This window comes from Mustelus asterias, unplaced genomic scaffold (genome assembly GCF_964213995.1).
Source record: "Mustelus asterias unplaced genomic scaffold, sMusAst1.hap1.1 HAP1_SCAFFOLD_1810, whole genome shotgun sequence".
In the NCBI taxonomy this organism is placed as follows: Eukaryota; Metazoa; Chordata; class Chondrichthyes; order Carcharhiniformes; family Triakidae; genus Mustelus; species Mustelus asterias.
This window is the reverse complement of record NW_027591755.1, coordinates 37370-62350: the sequence shown is the minus strand read 5'-3', so window position 1 is coordinate 62350 and position 24981 is coordinate 37370. Positions and strand designations below refer to the sequence as shown.

At 52.9% G+C, this 24981-nt stretch overlaps 1 protein-coding gene across 1 annotated transcript; it reads left to right on the top strand.

Moving 5' to 3' along the window:
* Positions 1–20392: 20392 nt before the first annotated feature.
* LOC144488723 (uncharacterized) lies at positions 20393–23205 on the top strand. The gene is made up of 2 exons (XM_078206824.1): positions 20393–20604; positions 21331–23205. The coding sequence occupies exon 2, from the start codon at positions 21376–21378 to the stop codon at positions 22369–22371; it is 996 nt and encodes a 331-aa protein (XP_078062950.1). The 5' UTR covers positions 20393–20604; positions 21331–21375; the 3' UTR covers positions 22372–23205.
* The last annotated feature ends 1776 nt before the right edge of the window (positions 23206–24981 follow it).

The window sequence follows — 24981 nt, the reverse complement described above, 5'->3', positions numbered from 1 at the left end:
TGCATGTAGATAGCCCAACTAGAGAGGGGGCTATACTGGATCTAGTTCTGGGAAATGAGCCCGGTCAGGTCGTCAAAGTTTCGGTAGGGGAACATGTGGCAAATAGTGACCACAACTCTGTTAACTTTAGGATAGTAATAGACAAGGATGAGTGCTGTCCTACGGGCAGGGTGCTAAATTGGGGGAAGGCTAACTATAGCCGGATTAGGCAGGAATTGGTGGATGTTGATTGGGAGAGGCTGTTCGAGGGTAAGTCCACGTCTGGCATATGGGATCTTTTAAGGAACAATTGATAAGGCTGCAGGATAGGCATGTGCCTGTAAAAAGGAAGGATAGGAAAGGTAGGATTCGAGAGCCGTGGATAACCAGGGAAATTGAGGATCTGATCAAAAAGAAAAGAGAGGCGTACGTTAGGTCCAGGCAACTGAAAACAGATGGAGCTCTGGAGGAATACAGAGAGAGTAGGAAAGAACTCAAACGGGGAGTTAGAAGGGCAAAAAGAGGTCACGAGATGTTCTTGGCAGACAGGATTAAGGAGAATCCTAAGGCATTCTATTCATACATTAGGAACAAAAGAGTTGTCAGGGAGAAAATCGGACCTCTCAGGGACAAAGGAGGGGAATTATGCTTAGAACCCAAGGGAATGGGGGAGATCCTAAATGAACACTTTGCATCGGTATTCACAAAGGAGAGGGACTTGTTGACTGGGAGTGTCTCAGAGGGAGGTGTTGACCCGTTAGAGAAAATCTCCATTACAAGGGAGGAAGTGTTAGGTTTTTTAGGGAACATTAAAACTGACAAAGCCCCAGGGCCTAATGGCATCTATCCTAGACTGCTCAGGGAGACGAGAGATGAAATTGCTGGGCCTCTGACGGAAATCTTTGTCGCTTCTTTGGACACAGGTGAGGTCCCTGAGGATTGGAGGATAGCGAATGTGGTCCCGTTGTTTAAGAAGGGTAGTAGGGATAACCCGGGAAATTATAGGCCGGTGAGCTTGACGTCCGTGGTAGGGAAGTTGTTGGAGAGGATTCTTAGAGACAGGATGTATGTGCATTTAGAACGGAACAATCTCATTAGTGACAGACAGCATGGTTTTGTAAGAGGGAGGTCGTGCCTTACAAATTTGGTGGAGTTTTTTGAGGAAGTGACAAAATCGGTTGACGAAGGAAGGGCTGTGGATGTCGTCTATATGGATTTCAGTAAGGCATTTGACAAAGTCCCACATGGCAGGTTGGTTTAAGAAGGTTGAGGCTCATGGGATACAAGGAGAAGTGGCTAGATGTGTGGAGAACTGGCTTGGCCATAGGAGACAGAGGGTAGCGGTCGAAGGGTCTTTTTCCGGCTGGAGGTCTGTGGCCAGTGGTGTTCCTCAGGGTTCTGTACTGGGACCTCTGCTATTTGTGATATATATAAATGATTTGGAAGAAGGTGTAACTGGTGTTATCAGCAAGTTTGCGGATGACACGAAGATGGCTGGACTTGCAGATAGCGATGAGCATTGTTGGGCAAGACAGCAGGATATAGATAGGCTAGAAAATTGGGCGGAGAGGTGGCAAATGGAATTTAATCCGGATAAATGCGAAGTGATGCATTTTGGAAGAAATAATGTAGGGAGGAGTTATACAATAAATGGCAGAGTCATCAAGAGTATAGAAACACAGAGGGACCTAGGTGTGCAAGTCCACAAATCCTTGAAGGTGGCAACACAGGTGGAGAAGGTGGTGAAGAAGGCATATGGTATTCTTGCCTTTATAGGACGGGGTATAGAGTATAAAAGCTGGAGTCTGATGATGCAACTGTATAGAATGCTGGTTAGGCCACATTTGGAGTACTGCGTCCAGTTCTGGTCGCCGCACAACCAGAAGGACGTGGAGGCGTTAGAGAGAGTGCAGAGAAGGTTTACCAGGATGTTGCCTGGTATGGAGGGTCTTAGCTATGAGGAGAGATTGGGTAAACTGGGGTTGTTCTCCCTGGAAAGATGGAGAATGAGGGGAGATCTAATAGAGGTATACAAGATTATGAAGGGTATAGATAGGGTGAACAGTGGGAAGCTTTTTCCCAGATCAGAAGTGACGATCACGAGGGGTCACGGGCTCAAGGTGAGAGGGGCGAAGTATAACTCAGATATTAGAGGGATGTTTTTTACACAGAGGGTGGTGGGGGCCTGGAATGCGCTGCCAAGTAGGGTGGTGGAGGCAGGCACGCTGACATCGTTTAAGACTTACCTGGATAGTCACATGAGCAGCCTGGGAATGGAGGGATACAAACGATTGGTCTAGTTGGACCAAGGAGCGGCACAGGCTTGGAGGGCCGAAGGGCCTGTTTCCTGTGCTGTACTATTCTTTGTTCTTTGAACTGGAGGAGGCCATTCAGCCTCTCGAGTCTGTTACACAGGAACAGGAGGAGGCCATTCAGCCCCTCGAGCCTGTTAGAAGACTGCTGACCTTTGATCTGTCTCCCCTGGATTCCCATTTGGTTTAAAAGATGAAACTTTATTGATCTTTTATTGAAATGTCGGCTGGATAGAGTTTGTTTTTTAGCCTTTGCACAGAGGGACACCTCATCACAGGGAGTCGGTGTGCTTGTGTGTCTGACACATGGTTCAGGTTTCCCCTCTGCTGCTGCCTGGGAGTGAATGGACCCAGCGCTCTTCCTGTCTCAACCCTATTTCCAAAGACCCCGAAATAGGGCCACCACCCACCCTTGGGTGGGGCCCCAGCCTAGCACCCTCCTGAAAGACTGATAAAGGGGGCAGACCTCTTGGCTCAGTGCTGGCTCTGTGATATCCCTCCTATTGTCCCCTCTTCGCTCCGATTAATACCCCCTCCTCTCCATCTCTCTGTCAATCTTTCCCCATCGAGTATTTCTTCAGTTGCCCCTTTGGAAAGTTCCTGTTGAATCTGCTTCCGCCGCCCTTTCAGGCAGCGCCTTCCAGATCACAACAACTCGCTGCGTCCACAATAAACATTCCCTCACCCCCTCTGGTTCGTTTCCCGATCGCCCTGGATCTGTGGGTATGCGTGTGGGTCGGGGGGGAGCAGGGGACATTCCTCTGGGTCCATGACGCTTCTGGACAAAGCTTCAACAGTGAGGGAGAACCCCTTTCAGTTTCCTGAAGGACGTGCATTTGGAGTGTGTCTGTGTATTGTGTGACTCGGTGGCGAGCTGGGGCGGGTTTTGAACAGGACTCTGTCAGGGGGAGTGGGGAGTTTACTACCCGGTGACTTGGAGCAGTTGTGGCCTCACCAGTTGCACCAACCACAGCGGCTGTTGTGCAGGGCTCGAGATTCCTGATCCCAGTCTTCCAAGGTGAGCAGTGGAGAAAGTAGGATTAGGGCAGATTAAGCAGTGTCACAGACTCGAGCGGAACTGTTAATGCATGCTGGATTAGCCTGTACATAGCACCTTTTTAAAAACCTGCTCACTTTCCTTTCCAAAATTGTAAATAAAACTTGTCAGTTTAGACAGTAACCCTTGAGAGGGTCTTGTTCTTCAACTGACGGTGAACTTGGAAATGTACAGGCTGGCCATTCAGCCCATCTGGTCTGTGCTACTATTGCTGCTCCTCCTACCCCCCCCCCCTCTCTTCATCTCTCCCCTCATCCCCATTTTCTCCAATTCCTTTCTCCCTCCTGTGTTTATACAATTCGCTCAATTCCAAACATCTCTTTAGTATTTTCCCTCGATCTCCTCCCCGTGGGAGCGAGTCCCACACAGGACTTGAGCTCCATAATCCAGACCGACACTTCCTCACCCCCGGTGCCAGTACTGAGGGAGTGCTGCACTGTCGGGGGTAGATGTATATACTCTAGGATTTGAGCTCCATAATCCAGACCGACACTCCCCCCGGTGCCAGTACTGAGGGAGTGCCGCACTGTCGGGGGTAGATGTATATACTCTGGGATTTGAGCTCCATAATCCAGACCGACACTCCCCCCGGTGCCAGTACTGAGGGAGTGCCGCACTGTCGGGGGTAGATGTATATACATAGAACATAGAACATTACAGCGCAGAACAGGCCCTTCGGCCCACGATGTTGCACCGACCAGTTAAAAAAAAAACTGTGACCCTCCAACCTAAACCAATTTCTTTTCGTCCATGAACCTATCTACGGATCTCTTAAACGCCCCCAAACTAGGCGCATTTACTACTGATGCTGGCAGGGCATTCCAATCCCTCACCACCCTCTGGGTAAAGAACCTACCCCTGACATCGGTTCTATAACTACCCCCCCTCAATTTAAAGCCATGCCCCCTCATGCTGGATTTCTCCATCAGAGGAAAAAGGCTATCACTATCCACCCTATCTAAACCTCTAATCATCTTATATGTTTCAATAAGATCCCCTCTTAGCCGCCGCCTTTCCAGCGAAAACAATCCCAAATCCCTCAGCCTCTCCTCATAGGATCTCCCCTCCATACCAGGCAACATCCTGGTAAACCTCCTCTGCACCCTCTCCAAAGCCTCCACATCCTTCCTGTAATGTGGGGACCAGAACTGCACACAGTACTCCAAGTGCGGCCGCACCACTCTAGGATTTGAGCTCCATAATCCAGGCCGACACTCCCCCCCCCCCCCCCCCCCCGTGCCAGTACTGAGGAACCCTATGTTTCTCCAACCAATTAAAAGCTATGCCTCTGGTTCATTGCCATCTTGCTGTTTGTTGGATCTTGCTGTGTGCAAATTGGGTGCTGGATTTCTGAAATTGGAACAGATTATCCGAACAAGTGCTTTGTGGGCTGTGTCTGAGATGGTTTGTGGATATCCTGGCTGGGGCAGTGGGTGATTCGACTCTGCATGGTGAGGAGCAGAGAGAGCGCGGTGTTCACAGACGGAAAGTTGCGCACCGTTTGGCGGATTGAGTGAACTCGATGCTCGGGACGGTGAGTGACCCTGGGTGTGTTGCCCAATAGGAAATCATTCACCTGGAGTCTGGGACAACCTGCGACGCACGTGCTCCACTTCAGGACAGCTCCAAGACTCTCCAACGTGCTCACGTGTGAATTCTCTCATACACACTCATTCTCTTCAAATCCCTCCCTCGCCCCCTCCCTCCCTATCTCTAACCTCCTCCAGTCCCTACAATTCTCATCCTCCTCTTCAAATCCCCCCTCGCCCCCTCCCTCCCTATCTCTAACCTCCTCCAGTCCCTACAATTCTCATCCTCCTCTTCAAATCCCCCCTCGCCCCCTCCCTCCCTATCTCTGTAACCTCCTCCAGCCCCTACAATTCTCAACCTCCTGTTCAAATCCCCCCTCGCCCCCTCCCTCCCTCCCTATCTCTGTAATCTCCTCCAGTCCCTACAATTCTCATCCTCCTGTTCAAATCCCCCTCGCCCCCTCCCTCCCTATCTCTGTAACCTCCTCCAGCCCCTACAATTCTCATCCTCCTCTTCAAATCCCTCCTCGCCCCCTCCCTCCCTATCTCTGTAACCTCCTCCAGCCCCTACAATTCTCATCCTCCTGTTCAAATCCCCCCTCGCCCCCTCCCTCCCTATCTCTGTAACCTCCTCCAGCCCCTACAATTCTCATCCTCCTGTTCAAATCCCTCCCTCGCTCCCTCCCTCCCTATCTCTGTAACCTCCTCCAGCCCCTACAATTCTCATCCTCCTGTTCAAATCCCTCCCTCGCTCCCTCCCTATCTCTGTAACCTCCTCCAGCCCCTACAATTCTCATCCTCCTGTTCAAATCCCTCCCTCGCTCCCTCCCTCCCTATCTCTGTAACCTCCTCCAGTCCCTACAATTCTCATCCTCCTCTTCAAATCCCTCCCTCGCTCCCTCCCTCCCTATCTCTGTAACCTCCTCCAGCCCCTACAATTCTCATCCTCCTCTTCAAATCCCCCCTCGCCCCCTCCCTCCCTATCTCTGTAACCTCCTCCAGCCCCTACAATTCTCATCCTCCTGTTCAAATCCCTCCCTCGCTCCCTCCCTCCCTATCTCTGTAACCTCCTCCAGCCCCTACAATTCTCATCCTCCTGTTCAAATCCCTCCCTCGCCCCCTCCCTCCCTATCTCTGTAACCTCCTCCAGTCCCTACAATTCTCATCCTCCTCTTCAAATCCCTCCCTCGCTCCCTCCCTCCCTATCTCTGTAACCTCCTCCAGCCCCTACAATTCTCATCCTCCTCTTCAAATACCCCCTCGCCACCTCCCTCCCTATCTCTGTAACCTCCTCCAGCCCCTACAATTCTCATCCTCCTGTTCAAATCCCTCCCTCGCTCCCTCCCTCCCTATCTCTGTAACCTCCTCCAGCCCCTACAATTCTCATCCTCCTGTTCAAATCCCTCCCTCGCTCCCTCCCTCCCTATCTCTGTAACCTCCTCCAGTCCCTACAATTCTCATCCTCCTGTTCAAATCCCTCCCTCACCCCCACACTCCCTATCTCTGTAACCTCCTCCAGCCCCTACAATTCTCATCCTCCTGTTCAAATCCCTCCCTCGCTCCCTCCCTATCTCTGTAACCTCCTCCAGTCCCTACAATCCTCATCCTCCTGTTCAAATCCCTCCCTCGCTCCCTCCCTCCCTATCTCTGTAACCTCCTCCAGTCCCTACAATTCTCATCCTCCTGTACAAATCCCTCCCTCGCTCCCTCCCTCCCTCCCTCCCTATCTCTGTAACCTCCTCCAGTCCCTACAATTCTCATCCTCCTGTTCAAATCCCTCCCTCGCTCCCTCCCTATCTCTGTAACCTCCTCCAGTCCCTACAATTCTCATCCTCCTGTACAAATCCCTCCCTCGCTCCCTCGCTCCCTCCCTATCTCTGTAACCTCCTCCAGTCCCTACAATTCTCATCCTCCTGTTCAAATCCCTCCCTCGCTCCCTCCCTATCTCTGTAACCTCCTCCAGTCCCTACAATTCTCATCCTCCTGTACAAATCCCTCCCTCGCTCCCTATCTCTGTAACCTCCTCCAGCCCCTACAATTCTCATCCTCCTGTTCAAATCCCTCCCTCGCTCCCTCCCTCCCTATCTCTGTAACCTCCTCCAGTCCCTACAATTCTCATCCTCCTGTTCAAATCCCTCCCTCGCTCCCTCCCTCCCTATCTCTGTAACCTCCTCCAGTCCCTACAATTCTCATCCTCCTGTTCAAATCCCTCCCTCACCCCCTCCCTCCCTATCTCTGTAACCTCCTCCAGCCCCTACAATTCTCATTCTCCTCTTCAAATCCCTCCCTCGCTCCCTCCCTCGCTCCCTCCCTCCCTATCTCTGTAACCTCCTCCAGTCCCTACAATTCTCATCCTCCTGTTCAAATCCCTCCCTCGCTCCCTATCTCTGTAACCTCCTCCAGCCCCTACAATTCCCATCCTCCTGTTCAAATCCCTCCCTCACTCCCTCCCTCCCTATCTCTGTAACCTCCTCCAGCCCCTACAATTCCCACCCTCCTGTTCAAATCCCTCCCTCGCTCCCTCCCTATCTCTGTAACGTCCTCCAGCCCCTACAATTCTCATCCTCCTGTTCAAATCCCTCCCTCACCCCTCCCTCCCTATCTCTGTAACCTCCTCCAGCCCCTACAATTCTCATCCTCCTGTTCAAATCCCTCCCTCGCTCCCTCCCTCCCTATCTCTGTAACCTCCTCCAGTCCCTACAATTCTCATCCTCCTGTTCAAGTCCCTCCCTCGCTCCCTCCCTCCCTATCTCTGTAACCTGCTCCAGTCCCTACAATTCTCATTCTCCTGTTCAAAGCCCTCCCTCCCTCCCTATCTCTGTACCCTCCTCCAGTCCCTACAATTCTCATCCTCCTGTTCAAATCCCTCCCTCGCCCCCTCCCTCCCTATCTCTGTAACGTCCTCCAGCCCCTACAATTCTCATCCTCCTGTTCAAATCCCTCCCTCGCCCCCTCCCTCCCTATCTCTGTAACCTCCTCCAGCCCCTACAATTCTCACCCTCCTGTTCAAATCCCTCCCTCACCCCTCCCTCCCTATCTCTGTAACCTCCTCCAGCCCCTACAATTCTCATCCTCCTGTTCAAATCCCTCCCTCGCTCCCTCCCTATCTCTGTAACCTCCTCCAGTCCCTACAATTCTCATCCTCCTGTTCAAGTCCCTCCCTCGCTCCCTCCCTCCCTATCTCTGTAACCTCCTCCAGTCCCTACAATTCTCATTCTCCTGTTCAAAGCCCTCCCTCCCTCCCTATCTCTGTAACCTCCTCCAGCCCCTACAATTCTCATCCTCCTGTTCAAATCCCTCCCTCACTCCCTCCCTCCCTATCTCTGTTTATATATGGAATAACAGATACCAGGGAGTGAGTTACAGACTGGAATATAATCGAGGGGTTTAGGGTGGTTTATATATAGAATAACAGATACCCGGGAGTGAGTTACAGACTGGAATCTAATCGAGGGATTCGGGGTGGTTTATATATAGAATAACAGATACCCGGGAGTGAGTTACAGACTGGAATCTAATCGAGGGGTTTGGGGTGGTTTATATATAGAATAACAGATACCCGGGAGTGAGTTACAGACTGGAATCTAATCGAGGGGTTCGGGGTGGTTTATATATAGAATAACAGATACCCGGGAGTGAGTTACAGACTGGAATTTAATCGAGGGGTTCGGGGTGATTTATATATAGAATAATAGATACCTGGGAGTGAGTTACAGACTGGAATCTAATCGAGGGGTTCAGTGTGGTTTATATATAGAATAATAGATACCTGGGAGTGAGTTACAGACTGGAATCTAATCGAGGGTTTCGGGGTTGTTTATATACAGAATAACAGATACCTGGGAATGGATTATGGACTGGAACGAATCGAGGGGTTCGGGGTGATTTATATATCGAGTAACAAACACCTGGGAGTGAGTTACAGACTAGAATCTATATATAGAATAACAAATTGTGCCAGGACTGAGGGAGTGCCACACTGTCAGAGGGTCAGTACTGAGGGAGTGCCGCACTGTCAGAGGGTCAGTACTGAGGGAGTGCCGCACTGTCAGAGGGTCAGTACTGAGGGAGTGCTGCACTGTCGGGGGTAGATGTAGATACTCTAGGATTTGAGCTCCATAATCCAGGCCGACACTCCCCCCGGTGCCAGTACTGAGGGAGTGCTGCACTGTCGGGGGTAGATGTATACACTCTAGGATTTGAGCTCCATAATCCAGGCCGACACTCCCCCCGGTGCCAGTACTGAGGAACCCTATGTTTGTCCAACCAATTAAAAGCTATGCCTCTGGTTCATTGCCATCTTGCTGTTTGTTGGATCTTGCTGTGTGCAAATTGGGTGCTGGATTTCTGAAATTGGAACAGATTATCCGAACAAGTGCTTTGTGGGCTGTGTCTGAGATGGTTTGTGGATATCCTGGCTGGGGCAGTGGGTGATTCGACTCTGCATGGTGAGGAGCAGAGAGAGCGCTGTGTTCACAGACGGAAAGTTGCGCACCGTTTGGCGGATTGAGTGAACTCGATGCTCGGGACGGTGAGTGACCCTGGGTGTGTTGCCCAATAGGAAATCATTCACCTGGAATCTGGGACAACCTGCGACGCACGTGCTCCACTTCAGGACAGCTCCAAGACTCTCCAACGTGCTCACGTGTGAATTCTCTCATACACACTCATTCTCTTCAAATCCCTCCCTCGCCCCCTCCCTCCCTATCTCTAACCTCCTCCAGTCCCTACAATTCTCATCCTCCTCTTCAAATCCCCCCTCGCCCCCTCCCTCCCTATCTCTAACCTCCTCCAGTCCCTACAATTCTCATCCTCCTCTTCAAATCCCCCCTCGCCCCCTCCCTCCCTATCTCTGTAACCTCCTCCAGCCCCTACAATTCTCATCCTCCTCTTCAAATCCCCCCTCGCCCCCTCCCTCCCTATCTCTGTAACCTCCTCCAGCCCCTACAATTCTCATCCTCCTGTTCAAATCCCTCCCTCGCTCCCTATCTCTGTAACCTCCTCCAGCCCCTACAATTCTCATCCTCCTGTTCAAATCCCTCCCTCGCTCCCTCCCTCCCTATCTCTGTAACCTCCTCCAGTCCCTACAATTCTCATCCTCCTGTTCAAATCCCTCCCTCACCCCCACACTCCCTATCTCTGTAACCTCCTCCAGCCCCTACAATTCTCATCCTCCTGTTCAAATCCCTCCCTATCTCTGTAACCTCCTCCAGTCCCTACAATCCTCATTCTCCTCTTCAAATCCCTCCCTCGCCCCCTCCCTCCCTATCTCTGTAACCTCCTCCAGTCCCTACAATTCTCATCCTCCTGTTCAAATCCCTCCCTCGCTCCCTCCCTCCCTATCTCTGTAACCTCCTCCAGCCCCTACAATTCTCATCCTCCTCTTCAAATCCCCCCTCGCCCCCTCCCTCCCTATCTCTGTAACCTCCTCCAGCCCCTACAATTCTCATCCTCCTGTTCAAATCCCTCCCTCGCCCCCTCCCTCCCTATCTCTGTAACCTCCTCCAGTCCCTACAATTCTCATCCTCCTCTTCAAATCCCTCCCTCGCTCCCTCCCTCCCTATCTCTGTAACCTCCTCCAGCCCCTACAATTCTCATCCTCCTCTTCAAATACCCCCTCGCCACCTCCCTCCCTATCTCTGTAACCTCCTCCAGCCCCTACAATTCTCATCCTCCTGTTCAAATCCCTCCCTCGCTCCCTCCCTCCCTATCTCTGTAACCTCCTCCAGCCCCTACAATTCTCATCCTCCTGTTCAAATCCCTCCCTCGCTCCCTCCCTCCCTATCTCTGTAACCTCCTCCAGTCCCTACAATTCTCATCCTCCTGTTCAAATCCCTCCCTCACCCCCACACTCCCTATCTCTGTAACCTCCTTCAGCCCCTACAATTCTCATCCTCCTGTTCAAATCCCTCCCTCGCTCCCTCCCTATCTCTGTAACCTCCTCCAGTCCCTACAATCCTCATCCTCCTGTTCAAATCCCTCCCTCGCTCCCTCCCTCCCTATCTCTGTAACCTCCTCCAGTCCCTACAATTCTCATCCTCCTGTACAAATCCCTCCCTCGCTCCCTCCCTCCCTCCCTCCCTATCTCTGTAACCTCCTCCAGTCCCTACAATTCTCATCCTCCTGTTCAAATCCCTCCCTCGCTCCCTCCCTATCTCTGTAACCTCCTCCAGTCCCTACAATTCTCATCCTCCTGTACAAATCCCTCCCTCGCTCCCTCGCTCCCTCCCTATCTCTGTAACCTCCTCCAGTCCCTACAATTCTCATCCTCCTGTTCAAATCCCTCCCTCGCTCCCTCCCTATCTCTGTAACCTCCTCCAGTCCCTACAATTCTCATCCTCCTGTACAAATCCCTCCCTCGCTCCCTATCTCTGTAACCTCCTCCAGCCCCTACAATTCTCATCCTCCTGTTCAAATCCCTCCCTCGCTCCCTCCCTCCCTATCTCTGTAACCTCCTCCAGTCCCTACAATTCTCATCCTCCTGTTCAAATCCCTCCCTCGCTCCCTCCCTCCCTATCTCTGTAACCTCCTCCAGTCCCTACAATTCTCATCCTCCTGTTCAAATCCCTCCCTCACCCCCTCCCTCCCTATCTCTGTAACCTCCTCCAGCCCCTACAATTCTCATTCTCCTCTTCAAATCCCTCCCTCGCTCCCTCCCTCGCTCCCTCCCTCCCTATCTCTGTAACCTCCTCCAGTCCCTACAATTCTCATCCTCCTGTTCAAATCCCTCCCTCGCTCCCTATCTCTGTAACCTCCTCCAGCCCCTACAATTCCCATCCTCCTGTTCAAATCCCTCCCTCACTCCCTCCCTCCCTATCTCTGTAACCTCCTCCAGCCCCTACAATTCCCACCCTCCTGTTCAAATCCCTCCCTCGCTCCCTCCCTATCTCTGTAACGTCCTCCAGCCCCTACAATTCTCATCCTCCTGTTCAAATCCCTCCCTCACCCCTCCCTCCCTATCTCTGTAACCTCCTCCAGCCCCTACAATTCTCATCCTCCTGTTCAAATCCCTCCCTCGCTCCCTCCCTCCCTATCTCTGTAACCTCCTCCAGTCCCTACAATTCTCATCCTCCTGTTCAAGTCCCTCCCTCGCTCCCTCCCTCCCTATCTCTGTAACCTGCTCCAGTCCCTACAATTCTCATTCTCCTGTTCAAAGCCCTCCCTCCCTCCCTATCTCTGTACCCTCCTCCAGTCCCTACAATTCTCATCCTCCTGTTCAAATCCCTCCCTCGCCCCCTCCCTCCCTATCTCTGTAACGTCCTCCAGCCCCTACAATTCTCATCCTCCTGTTCAAATCCCTCCCTCGCCCCCTCCCTCCCTATCTCTGTAACCTCCTCCAGCCCCTACAATTCTCACCCTCCTGTTCAAATCCCTCCCTCACCCCTCCCTCCCTATCTCTGTAACCTCCTCCAGCCCCTACAATTCTCATCCTCCTGTTCAAATCCCTCCCTCGCTCCCTCCCTATCTCTGTAACCTCCTCCAGTCCCTACAATTCTCATCCTCCTGTTCAAGTCCCTCCCTCGCTCCCTCCCTCCCTATCTCTGTAACCTCCTCCAGTCCCTACAATTCTCATTCTCCTGTTCAAAGCCCTCCCTCCCTCCCTATCTCTGTAACCTCCTCCAGCCCCTACAATTCTCATCCTCCTGTTCAAATCCCTCCCTCACTCCCTCCCTCCCTATCTCTGTTTATATATGGAATAACAGATACCAGGGAGTGAGTTACAGACTGGAATATAATCGAGGGGTTTAGGGTGGTTTATATATAGAATAACAGATACCCGGGAGTGAGTTACAGACTGGAATCTAATCGAGGGATTCGGGGTGGTTTATATATAGAATAACAGATACCCGGGAGTGAGTTACAGACTGGAATCTAATCGAGGGGTTTGGGGTGGTTTATATATAGAATAACAGATACCCGGGAGTGAGTTACAGACTGGAATCTAATCGAGGGGTTCGGGGTGGTTTATATATAGAATAACAGATACCCGGGAGTGAGTTACAGACTGGAATCTAATCGAGGGGTTTGGGGTGGTTTATATATAGAATAATAGATACCTGGGAGTGAGTTACAGACTGGAATCTAATCGAGGGGTTCAGTGTGGTTTATATATAGAATAATAGATACCTGGGAGTGAGTTACAGACTGGAATCTAATCGAGGGTTTCGGGGTTGTTTATATACAGAATAACAGATACCTGGGAATGGATTATGGACTGGAACGAATCGAGGGGTTCGGGGTGATTTATATATCGAGTAACAAACACCTGGGAGTGAGTTACAGACTAGAATCTATATATAGAATAACAAATTGTGCCAGGACTGAGGGAGTGCCACACTGTCAGAGGGTCAGTACTGAGGGAGTGCCGCACTGTCAGAGGGTCAGTACTGAGGGAGTGCCGCACTGTCAGAGGGTCAGTACTGAGGGAGTGCTGCACTGTCGGGGGTAGATGTATATACTCAAGGATTTGAGCTCCATAATCCAGGCCGACACTCCCCCCGGTGCCAGTACTGAGGGAGTGCCGCACTGTCGGGGGTAGATGTATACACTCTAGGATTTGAGCTCCATAATCCAGGCCGACACTCCCCCCGGTGCCAGTACTGAGGAACCCTATGTTTGTCCAACCAATTAAAAGCTATGCCTCTGGTTCATTGCCATCTTGCTGTTTGTTGGATCTTGCTGTGTGCAAATTGGGTGCTGGATTTCTGAAATTGGAACAGATTATCCGAACAAGTGCTTTGTGGGCTGTGTCTGAGATGGTTTGTGGATATCCTGGCTGGGGCAGTGGGTGATTCGACTCTGCATGGTGAGGAGCAGAGAGAGCGCGGTGTTCACAGACGGAAAGTTGCGCACCGTTTGGCGGATTGAGTGAACTCGATGCTCGGGACGGTGAGTGACCCTGGGTGTGTTGCCCAATAGGAAATCATTCACCTGGAATCTGGGACAACCTGCGACGCACGTGCTCCACTTCAGGACAGCTCCAAGACTCTCCAACGTGCTCACGTGTGAATTCTCTCATACACACTCATTCTCTTCAAATCCCTCCCTCGCCCCCTCCCTCCCTATCTCTAACCTCCTCCAGTCCCTACAATTCTCATCCTCCTCTTCAAATCCCCCCTCGCCCCCTCCCTCCCTATCTCTAACCTCCTCCAGTCCCTACAATTCTCATCCTCCTCTTCAAATCCCCCCTCGCCCCCTCCCTCCCTATCTCTGTAACCTCCTCCAGCCCCTACAATTCTCATCCTCCTCTTCAAATCCCCCCTCGCCCCCTCCCTCCCTATCTCTGTAACCTCCTCCAGCCCCTACAATTCTCATCCTCCTGTTCAAATCCCTCCCTCGCTCCCTATCTCTGTAACCTCCTCCAGCCCCTACAATTCTCATCCTCCTGTTCAAATCCCTCCCTCGCTCCCTCCCTCCCTATCTCTGTAACCTCCTCCAGTCCCTACAATTCTCATCCTCCTGTTCAAATCCCTCCCTCGCTCCCTCCCTCCCTATCTCTGTAACCTCCTCCAGTCCCTACAATTCTCATCCTCCTGTTCAAATCCCTCCCTCACCCCCTCCCTCCCTATCTCTGTAACCTCCTCCAGCCCCTACAATTCTCATTCTCCTCTTCAAATCCCTCCCTCGCTCCCTCCCTCGCTCCCTCCCTCCCTATCTCTGTAACCTCCTCCAGTCCCTACAATTCTCATCCTCCTGTTCAAATCCCTCCCTCGCTCCCTATCTCTGTAACCTCCTCCAGCCCCTACAATTCCCATCCTCCTGTTCAAATCCCTCCCTCACTCCCTCCCTCCCTATCTCTGTAACCTCCTCCAGCCCCTACAATTCCCACCCTCCTGTTCAAATCCCTCCCTCGCTCCCTCCCTATCTCTGTAACGTCCTCCAGCCCCTACAATTCTCATCCTCCTGTTCAAATCCCTCCCTCACCCCTCCCTCCCTATCTCTGTAACCTCCTCCAGCCCCTACAATTCTCATCCTCCTGTTCAAATCCCTCCCTCGCTCCCTCCCTCCCTATCTCTGTAACCTCCTCCAGTCCCTACAATTCTCATCCTCCTGTTCAAGTCCCTCCCTCGCTCCCTCCCTCCCTATCTCTGTAACCTGCTCCAGTCCCTACAATTCTCATTCTCCTGTTCAAAGCCCTCCCTCCCTCCCTATCTCTGTACCCTCCTCCAGTCCCTACAATTCTCATCCTCCTGTTCAAATCCCTCCCTCGCCCCCTCCCTCCCTATCTCTGTAACGTCCTCCAGCCCCTACAATTCTCATCCTCCTGTTCAAATCCCTCCCTCGCCCCCTCCCTCCCTATCTCTGTAACCTCCTCCAGCCCCTACAATTCTCACCCTCCTGTTCAAATCCCTCCCTCACCCCTCCCTCCCTATCTCTGTAACCTCCTCCAGCCCCTACAATTCTCATCCTCCTGTTCAAATCCCTCCCTCGCTCCCTCCCTATCTCTGTAACCTCCTCCAGTCCCTACAATTCTCATCCTCCTGTTCAAGTCCCTCCCTCGCTCCCTCCCTCCCTATCTCTGTAACCTCCTCCAGTCCCTACAATTCTCATTCTCCTGTTCAAAGCCCTCCCTCCCTCCCTATCTCTGTAACCTCCTCCAGCCCCTACAATTCTCATCCTCCTGTTCAAATCCCTCCCTCACTCCCTCCCTCCCTATCTCTGTTTATATATGGAATAACAGATACCAGGGAGTGAGTTACAGACTGGAATATAATCGAGGGGTTTAGGGTGGTTTATATATAGAATAACAGATACCCGGGAGTGAGTTACAGACTGGAATCTAATCGAGGGATTCGGGGTGGTTTATATATAGAATAACAGATACCCGGGAGTGAGTTACAGACTGGAATCTAATCGAGGGGTTTGGGGTGGTTTATATATAGAATAACAGATACCCGGGAGTGAGTTACAGACTGGAATCTAATCGAGGGGTTCGGGGTGGTTTATATATAGAATAACAGATACCCGGGAGTGAGTTACAGACTGGAATCTAATCGAGGGGTTTGGGGTGGTTTATATATAGAATAATAGATACCTGGGAGTGAGTTACAGACTGGAATCTAATCGAGGGGTTCAGTGTGGTTTATATATAGAATAATAGATACCTGGGAGTGAGTTACAGACTGGAATCTAATCGAGGGTTTCGGGGTTGTTTATATACAGAATAACAGATACCTGGGAATGGATTATGGACTGGAACGAATCGAGGGGTTCGGGGTGATTTATATATCGAGTAACAAACACCTGGGAGTGAGTTACAGACTAGAATCTATATATAGAATAACAAATTGTGCCAGGACTGAGGGAGTGCCACACTGTCAGAGGGTCAGTACTGAGGGAGTGCCGCACTGTCAGAGGGTCAGTACTGAGGGAGTGCCGCACTGTCAGAGGGTCAGTACTGAGGGAGTGCTGCACTGTCGGGGGTAGATGTATATACTCAAGGATTTGAGCTCCATAATCCAGGCCGACACTCCCCCCGGTGCCAGTACTGAGGGAGTGCCGCACTGTCGGGGGTAGATGTATACACTCTAGGATTTGAGCTCCATAATCCAGGCCGACACTCCCCCCGGTGCCAGTACTGAGGAACCCTATGTTTGTCCAACCAATTAAAAGCTATGCCTCTGGTTCATTGCCATCTTGCTGTTTGTTGGATCTTGCTGTGTGCAAATTGGGTGCTGGATTTCTGAAATTGGAACAGATTATCCGAACAAGTGCTTTGTGGGCTGTGTCTGAGATGGTTTGTGGATATCCTGGCTGGGGCAGTGGGTGATTCGACTCTGCATGGTGAGGAGCAGAGAGAGCGCGGTGTTCACAGACGGAAAGTTGCGCACCGTTTGGCGGATTGAGTGAACTCGATGCTCGGGACGGTGAGTGACCCTGGGTGTGTTGCCCAATAGGAAATCATTCACCTGGAATCTGGGACAACCTGCGACGCACGTGCTCCACTTCAGGACAGCTCCAAGACTCTCCAACGTGCTCACGTGTGAATTCTCTCATACACACTCATTCTCTTCAAATCCCTCCCTCGCCCCCTCCCTCCCTATCTCTAACCTCCTCCAGTCCCTACAATTCTCATCCTCCTCTTCAAATCCCCCCTCGCCCCCTCCCTCCCTATCTCTAACCTCCTCCAGTCCCTACAATTCTCATCCTCCTCTTCAAATCCCCCCTCGCCCCCTCCCTCCCTATCTCTGTAACCTCCTCCAGCCCCTACAATTCTCATCCTCCTCTTCAAATCCCCCCTCGCCCCCTCCCTCCCTATCTCTGTAACCTCCTCCAGCCCCTACAATTCTCATCCTCCTGTTCAAATCCCTCCCTCGCTCCCTATCTCTGTAACCTCCTCCAGCCCCTACAATTCTCATCCTCCTGTTCAAATCCCTCCCTCGCTCCCTCCCTCCCTATCTCTGTAACCTCCTCCAGTCCCTACAATTCTCATCCTCCTGTTCAAATCCCTCCCTCACCCCCACACTCCCTATCTCTGTAACCTCCTCCAGCCCCTACAATTCTCATCCTCCTGTTCAAATCCCTCCCTATCTCTGTAACCTCCTCCAGTCCCTACAATCCTCATTCTCCTCTTCAAATCCCTCCCTCGCCCCCTCCCTCCCTATCTCTGTAACCTCCTCCAGTCCCTACAATTCTCATCCTCCTGTTCAAATCCCTCCCTCGCTCCCTCCCTCCCTATCTCTGTAACCTCCTCCAGTCCCTACAATTCTCATCCTCCTGTTCAAATCCCTCCCTCGCTCCCTCCCTCCCTATCTCTGTAACCTCCTCCAGTCCCTACAATTCTCATCCTCCTGTTCAAATCCCTCCCTCACTCCCTCCCTCCCTATCTCTGTAACCTCCTCCAGTCCCTACAATTCTCATCCTCCTGTTCAAATCCCTCCCTCGCTCCCTATCTCTGTAACCTCCTCCAGCCCCTACAATTCCCATCCTCCTGTTCAAATCCCTCCCTCACTCCCTCCCTCCCTATCTCTGTAACCTCCTCCAGCCCCTACAATTCCCACCCTCCTGTTCAAATCCCCCCCTCGCTCCCTCCCTATCTGTGTAACGTCCTCCAGCCCCTACAATTCTCATCCTCCTGTTCAAATCCCTCCCTCGCTCCCTATCTCTCTAACCTCCTCCAGTCCCTACAATTCTCATCCTCCTGTTCAAATCCCTCCCTCGCTCCCTCCCTCCCTATCTCTGTAACCTCCTCCAGCCCCTACAATTCTCATCCTCCTCTTCAAATCCCTCCCTCGCCCCCTCCTTCCCTATCTCTGTAACCTCCTCCAGCTCCTACAATTCTCATCCTCCTGTTCAAATCCCCCTCACTCCCTCCCTATCTCTGTAACCTCCTCCAGCCCCTACAATTCCCATCCTCCTGTTCAAATCCCTCCCTCGCTCCCTATCTCTGTAACCTCCTCCAGCCCCTACAATTCTCATCCTCCTGTTCAAATCCCTCCCTCGCTCCCTATCTCTGTAACCTCCTCCAGCCCCTACAATTTTCATCCTCCTGTTCAAATCCCTCCCTCCCTATCTCTGTAAACTCCTCCAGCCCCTACAATTCCCATCCTCCTGTTCAAATCCCTCCCTCGCTCCCACCCTATCTCTGTAACCTCCTCCAGCCCCTACAATTCTCATCCTCCTCTTCAAATCCCTCCCTATCTCTGTAACCTCCTCCAGCCCCTACAATTCTCATCCTCCTGTTCAAATCCCTCCCTCCCTATCTCTGCAACCTCCTCCAGCCCCTACAATTCTCATCCTCGTGTTCAATCCCTCCCTCCCTATCTCTGTAACCTCCTCCAGCCCCTACAATTCTCATCCTCCTGTTCAAATCCCTCCCTCCCTATCTCTGCAACCTACTCCAGCCCCTACAATTCTCATCCTCGTGTTCAATCCCTCCCTCACTCCCTCCCTATCTCTATAACCTCCTCCAACCCTGACAATTCTCATCCTCCTGTTCCAATCCCGATAGTGTAGAAGGAGGCCATTCGGCCCATCGAGTCTGCATCGACAACAATTCCCACCGATGCCCTATTCTTGAATCCCCTCATAATCCCCCTAAGGCTCAAATTAGCAACCTAACCAGCATGTCTTTCAGATTGTGGGAGGAAACCCACGCAGACACGGGGAGAACGTGCAAACTCCACACACAGTGACCCAAGCCGGGAATTGAACATAAGAACATAAGAACATAAGAAATAGGAGCAGGAGTAGGCCATCTAGCCCTTCGAGCCTGCCCCGCCATTCAATAAGATCATGGCTGATCTGACGTGGATCAGTACCACTTACCCGCCTGATCCCCATAACCCTTAATTCCCTTACCGATCAGGAATCCATCCATCCGCGCTTTAAACATATTCAGCGAGGTAGCCTCCACCACCTCAGTGGGCAGAGAATTCCAGAGATTCACCACCCTCTGGGAGAAGAAGTTCCTCCTCAACTCTGTCTTAAACCGACCCCCCTTTATTTTGAGGCTGTGTCCTCTAGTTTTAACTTCCTTACTAAGTGGAAAGAATCTCTCCGTCTCCACCCTATCCAGCCCCCGCATTATCTTATAAGTCTCCATAAGATCCCCCCTCATCCTTCTAAACTCCAACGAGTACAAACCCAATCTCCTCAGCCTCTCCTCATAATCCAAACCCCTCATCTCCGGTATCAACCTGGTGAACCTTCTCTGCACTCCCTCCAATGCCAATATATCCTTCCTCATATAAGGGGACCAATACTGCACACAGTATTCCAGCTGCGGCCTCACCAATGCCCTGTACAGGTGCATCAAGACATCCCTGCTTTTATATTCTATCCCCTTCGCAATATAGGCCAACATCCCATTTGCCTTCTTGATCACCTGTTGTACCTGCAGACTGGGCTTTTGCGTCTCATGCACAAGGACCCCCAGGTCCCTTTGCACGGTAGCATGTTTTAATTTGTTTCCATTGAGATAGTAATCCCATTTGTTATTATTTCCTCCAAAGTGTATAACCTCGCATTTCTCAACGTTATACTCCATTTGCCATATCCTCGCCCACTCACTCAGCCTGTCCAAATCTCTCTGCAGATCTTCTCCGTCCTCCACACGATTCACTTTTCCACTTATCTTTGTGTCGTCTGCAAACTTCGTTACCCTACACTCCGTCCCCTCCTCCAGATCATCTATATAAATGGTAAATAGTTGCGGCCCGAGTACCGATCCCTGCGGCACGCCACTAGTTACCTTCCTCCAACCGGAAAAACACCCATTTATTCCGACTCTTTGCTTCCTGTCGGATAGCCAGTCCCCAATCCACTTTAACACACTACCCCCAACTCCGTGAACCCGGGTTCCTGGCGTTGTGAGGCAGCATTGCTAACCACTGTGCCGCCCTTTGTGAGGGAGCTGCAGTTGTTGGTGTTGTTGTTATATTACAATGGCTGCCGCCCTTACCCAGGGTGCGATGCGGTTGCCAGCATACGCTCCATTTCTCCCGGCTGAGTGCCCACTACGCTTGCGCGCTGCCCCCGGCTTGCCAGCGACGGGAATCACGCAGGCGCACTTTGTGCGCTGGGTTGGGTCAACCGAAGAGGCAGGCGGCCCCTGCACACGTTTCGTTTGGCTGTGGCTCGGTGGTGGCGCATGCGTGCTGACCGACAGTGGGGGGGGACAGCCGGCAGCCACGCCTGCGCCTTGGAGCGGGGCACGAGATCGCGACGAAGGACGGCTGGAACGGGCGTTCAAAAATAATAAATAAAAACACCCAATAAACCCCCGGTGAGTCTGCTCTGTGAGGCGGGGGAATGGCGCTGGGCTCCCGCCTGGCCGGATAGGCGGGTTTCTGATGCGGGAGGGCGGATTGTTTTCGCCGCTACGACGCTCAGCTCAGTCAGGCTTGCGGCCGAGCGCACATCCGGGGAACTGCCCTTTCTTAAAGGGGAGGCTCGCCGCTCTGCGGCAGCGCCGCCTGGTTCACTCGGCATGTCCCCTGCCCCTTTAACACCAGCTTAGTTTTGTTTTGTCAGCCGATAGGAAAAAAGACCCCACCGGCGGCAGTTGTTGCTCTTGCATCGTGTTCGCCTGCAGTTGTTGTTGGCTTTTTTGTTGTTGTTGGATTATCTTTGCCTCCAGTTGTTGGTGTTGTTGTTTGCTCATTCCCGCCATTTCAGTGGGCGGGGCTTCAGCAGGATGAGATATTCAACAGGGGGAGGCTTCACAGGTTTTTATAAACAGGGTGGGATATTTGACTGGGGGAGGCATCACCGGCTTTCTGCAGGGCGATATATTCAACATGGGGAGGCATCACATGTTTTTAAGAGAGATATTTGACTGGGGAAGGCATCACAGGTTTTCGACTGAGGTCGGAAAGGAGGTGCCCTCACTGAGGGTGTGGATGGGTGACTGGGGGGTTGGAAGGTAGATGGCGGTGCCATCATGCCCACTCTACCCGTCCCCGGTCAAATTGCCTCCAGCTTGAATCTAACTTTTTTCTTTGTTTTATAGGGGTCGTCTCTTTCTGCTGCCATCCCTCCACCCCTCCCCTCCCCCATGGCTTGCTCCTGCCCCGCCCAGACCCCTGTTGGAGACGGGGCAGAGGAGGATCCCACGCTGGGGGGAGGGGAAGGCTGCCGCCCTTTCCGGTGCAGCGAGTGCCCGCGGGCGTTCCGGACTTCCTCCAGCCTCCTGCGGCACCGGCACAGCCACTCGGCTGTGAAGCCGTACCAGTGTGCCGGTTGTGGCAGGGGCTTTGTGCAGCCGTCAGACCTGAGGGCTCACCGGCAGCGTTGCCAGGGGCCACCGGGATCCGGGGACGAGGGCACACCCTTCATCTGCTCATTCTGCGGCCGCGCATTCACTGGGGCAGGTCCGGCCTGCCCTGGGTGTTCCAGTGAGCGCCGCGCCTTTCCCTGTCAGCTCTGCGGTAAATCCTTTGTCCGCCCCTCGCAGTTGACATCACACGGTGCCAGCCACAGTGAGGATCGGGCCTATGCCTGTGCTGTTTGCGGCTGCCGCCTCAAGAGTGCCTCCAACCTGGCCCGGCACGGGCGTTGCCATGGGGATGAACTGCCCTCCTACCCATGTGGGACCTGCGGCAAATCCTTTGGGCAGTCCTCCAATTTGGCGGCCCATCGCCTCTCGCATGCCGGCGAGAGGCCCTATCCCTGTGGGACCTGTGGGCGGGCATTCACCCGCGCTGCCCACCTGCGCCGGCACGCCGCATCCTCACACTCTGGCTGTCGGCCCTACACCTGCAGCATCTGTGGTCGGGCATTTGCCCGCTCCTGCAACCTGGTGCAGCACCAGCGCACGCACACTGGTGAGCGGCCCTTCCCTTGCCCCCTTTGTCCCCGTCGCTTCAATCGCTCCTACAACCTGTTGGCCCACCAGCGCTCCCGGCACAGTGCAGCACTCCCTGGTGAGCACCCCTCCACCCTAGCATGCTATCCTCCCCCTCCTGCAGAGCCTGCGGATGGCAGCAGGCAATCTCAGACCTCCAGCAGTGACATCTGGGGTGATTCGGTAATGACAGGAGTGACTCGGTGATGCCTGGAGCAATTTGGTAACAGCTGGAGTATCTTGGAGACAGCTGGAGTGATTTTGTAGTGTCAGGACTCTCGGTGACTGCTGGACAGATTTGGTAACACCAGGAGTAACTCAGTGAAATCCAGACTGATTCAGTAACACCGTGTTGTGGTCATGATTGAAGTGATTTGGTAACACCAGGCGTGGTGTGGTGATGCCAGGAGTGATTCGGTAACACCGGGAGTGATGTGCTGATGCCAGGAGTGATTCAGTAACACCGGGAGTGATGTGCTGATGCCAGGAGTGATTCGGTAACACCGGGAGTGATGTGCTGATGCCAGGAGTGATTCGGTAACACCGGGAGTGATGTGCTGATGCCAGGAGTGATTCGGTAACACCGGGAGTGATGTGCTGATGCCAGGAATGATTCGGTAACACCAGGCGTGACTCGGTGACTTCTCATCGCGGCAGTGACCATTAACTGGCTTTGCCAACACTTCGAGCAGCCCATTCCCATCAGCTATGTTTTTGTTTACCAGAATGATCCCCTTGTGCTGCATGCTGACAGCCGGGTTGGACGATGCACGCACTCCAGTACAGGATAGGCAGGAAGGAACACAAAGGTAGAGGCAGAGTCCTGTCTGCTGGGTACTCTCTGAGCTACACTCACATGCAGGAAAAACAGCACCATCCCCTCACAGGAGAGAGGTACATCCGGCGGCGAGGGCTCGGTTAAAGGCCAGAACCGCAGCTCTTTAAGAGACTAAAGACACATGATTTCTGCCTCGCTGTTTGATTGGGTGTCAGAGAGACGGAAGGAGATGGCAATGAATAAAAAATACTCTGTACAAATGATCTTTGTGTGTGGTGTCTAGATCCTCCTCCAGTCCAAATCGTGATGTCAGATGCCCACACTAATCCTCTACACTAAACACCGCTCCAAAATCCAGGCCGACAGGTGGCACAGTGGTTAGCACCGCCGCCTCACAGCACCAGGGACCTGGGTTCAATTCCCGGCTTGGGTCACTGTGCAGAGTTTGTACATTCTCCCCATGTCTGCATGGGTTTCCTCCAACTGTCCAAAGATGTGCAGGTTAGGCGCAGTGAGATATGTGGGATAGGTTGGGATAAGATGCTTCTTTTCAAGAGTCCATGCATATTGAATGGGCTGAATGGTCGCCTTCTATGAGAGCACCCTGGTGCCAGTACCGAGGGAGTGCTGCACTGTCGGGGGTAGATGTCTATACTCTAGGATCTGAGCTCCATAATCCAGGCCGACACTCTCCCCGGTGCCAGTACTGAGGGAGTGCCGCACTGTCAGAGAGTCAGTACTGAGGGAGTGCCGCACTGTCAGAGGGTCAGTGCTGAGGGAGCGCCGCACTGTCAGAGGGTCAGTACTGAGGGAGTGCCGCACTGTCAGAGGGTCAGTACTGAGGGAGTGCCGCACTGTCAGAGGGTCAGTACTGAGGGAGTGCCGCACTGTCAGAGGGTCAGTACTGAGGGGGTGCCGCACTGTCAGAGGGTCAGTACTGAGGGAGTGCCGCATTGTCAGAGGGTCAGTACTGAGGGAGTGCCGCACTGTCAGAGGGTCAGTACTGAGGGAGTGCTGCACTGTCAGAGGGTCAGTACTGAGGGAGTGGCGCACTGTCAGAGGGTCAGTACTGAGGGAGTGCCGCACTGTCAGAGGGTCAGTACTGAGGGAGTGCCGCACTGTCAGAGGGTCAGTACTGAGGGAGTGCCGCACTGTCAGAGGGTCAGTGCTGAGGGAGTGCCGCATTGTCAGAGGGTCAGTACTGAGGGAGTGCCGCACTGTCAGAGGGTCAGTACTGAGGGAGTGCTGCACTGTCAGAGGGTCAGTACTGAGGGAGTGGCGCACTGTCAGAGGGTCAGTACTGAGGGAGTGGCGCACTGTCAGAGGGTCAGTACTGAGGGAGTGCCGCACTGTCAGAGGGTCAGTGCTGAGGGAGTGCCGCACTGTCAGAGGGTCAGTGCTGAGGGAGTGCTGCACTGTCAGAGGGTCAGTACTGAGGGAGTGCCGCACTGTGAGAGGGTCAGTGCTGAGGGAGTGCCGCACTGTCAGAGGGTCAGTACTGAGGGAGTGCCGCACTGTCAGAGGGTCAGTACTGAGGGAGTGCCGCACTGTCAGAGGGTCAGTACTGAGGTAGTGCCGCACTGTCAGAGGGTCAGTACTGAGGGAGTGCTGCACTGTCAGAGGGTCAGTACTGAGGGAGTGCTGCACTGTCAGAGGGTCAGTGCTGAGGGAGAGCCGCACTGTCAGAGGGTCAGTACTGAGGGAGTGCCGCACTGTCAGAGGGTCAGTGCTGAGGGAGTGCCGCACTGTCAGAGGGTCAGTACTGAGGGAGTGCCACACTGTCAGAGGGTCAGTGCTGAGGGAGTGCTGCACTGTCAGAGGGTCAGTACTGAGGGAGTGCCGCACTGTCAGAGGGTCAGTGCTGAGGGAGTGCTGCACTGTCAGAGGGTCAGTACTGAGGGAGTGCCGCACTGTCAGAGGGTCAGTACTGAGGGAGTGCTGCACTGTCAGAGGGTCAGTACTGAGGGAGTGCCGCACTGTCGGGTGCTTTCCCATTAGACAGATGGGATTTTGTGAAAAACCAGAGACAAGACACAGGA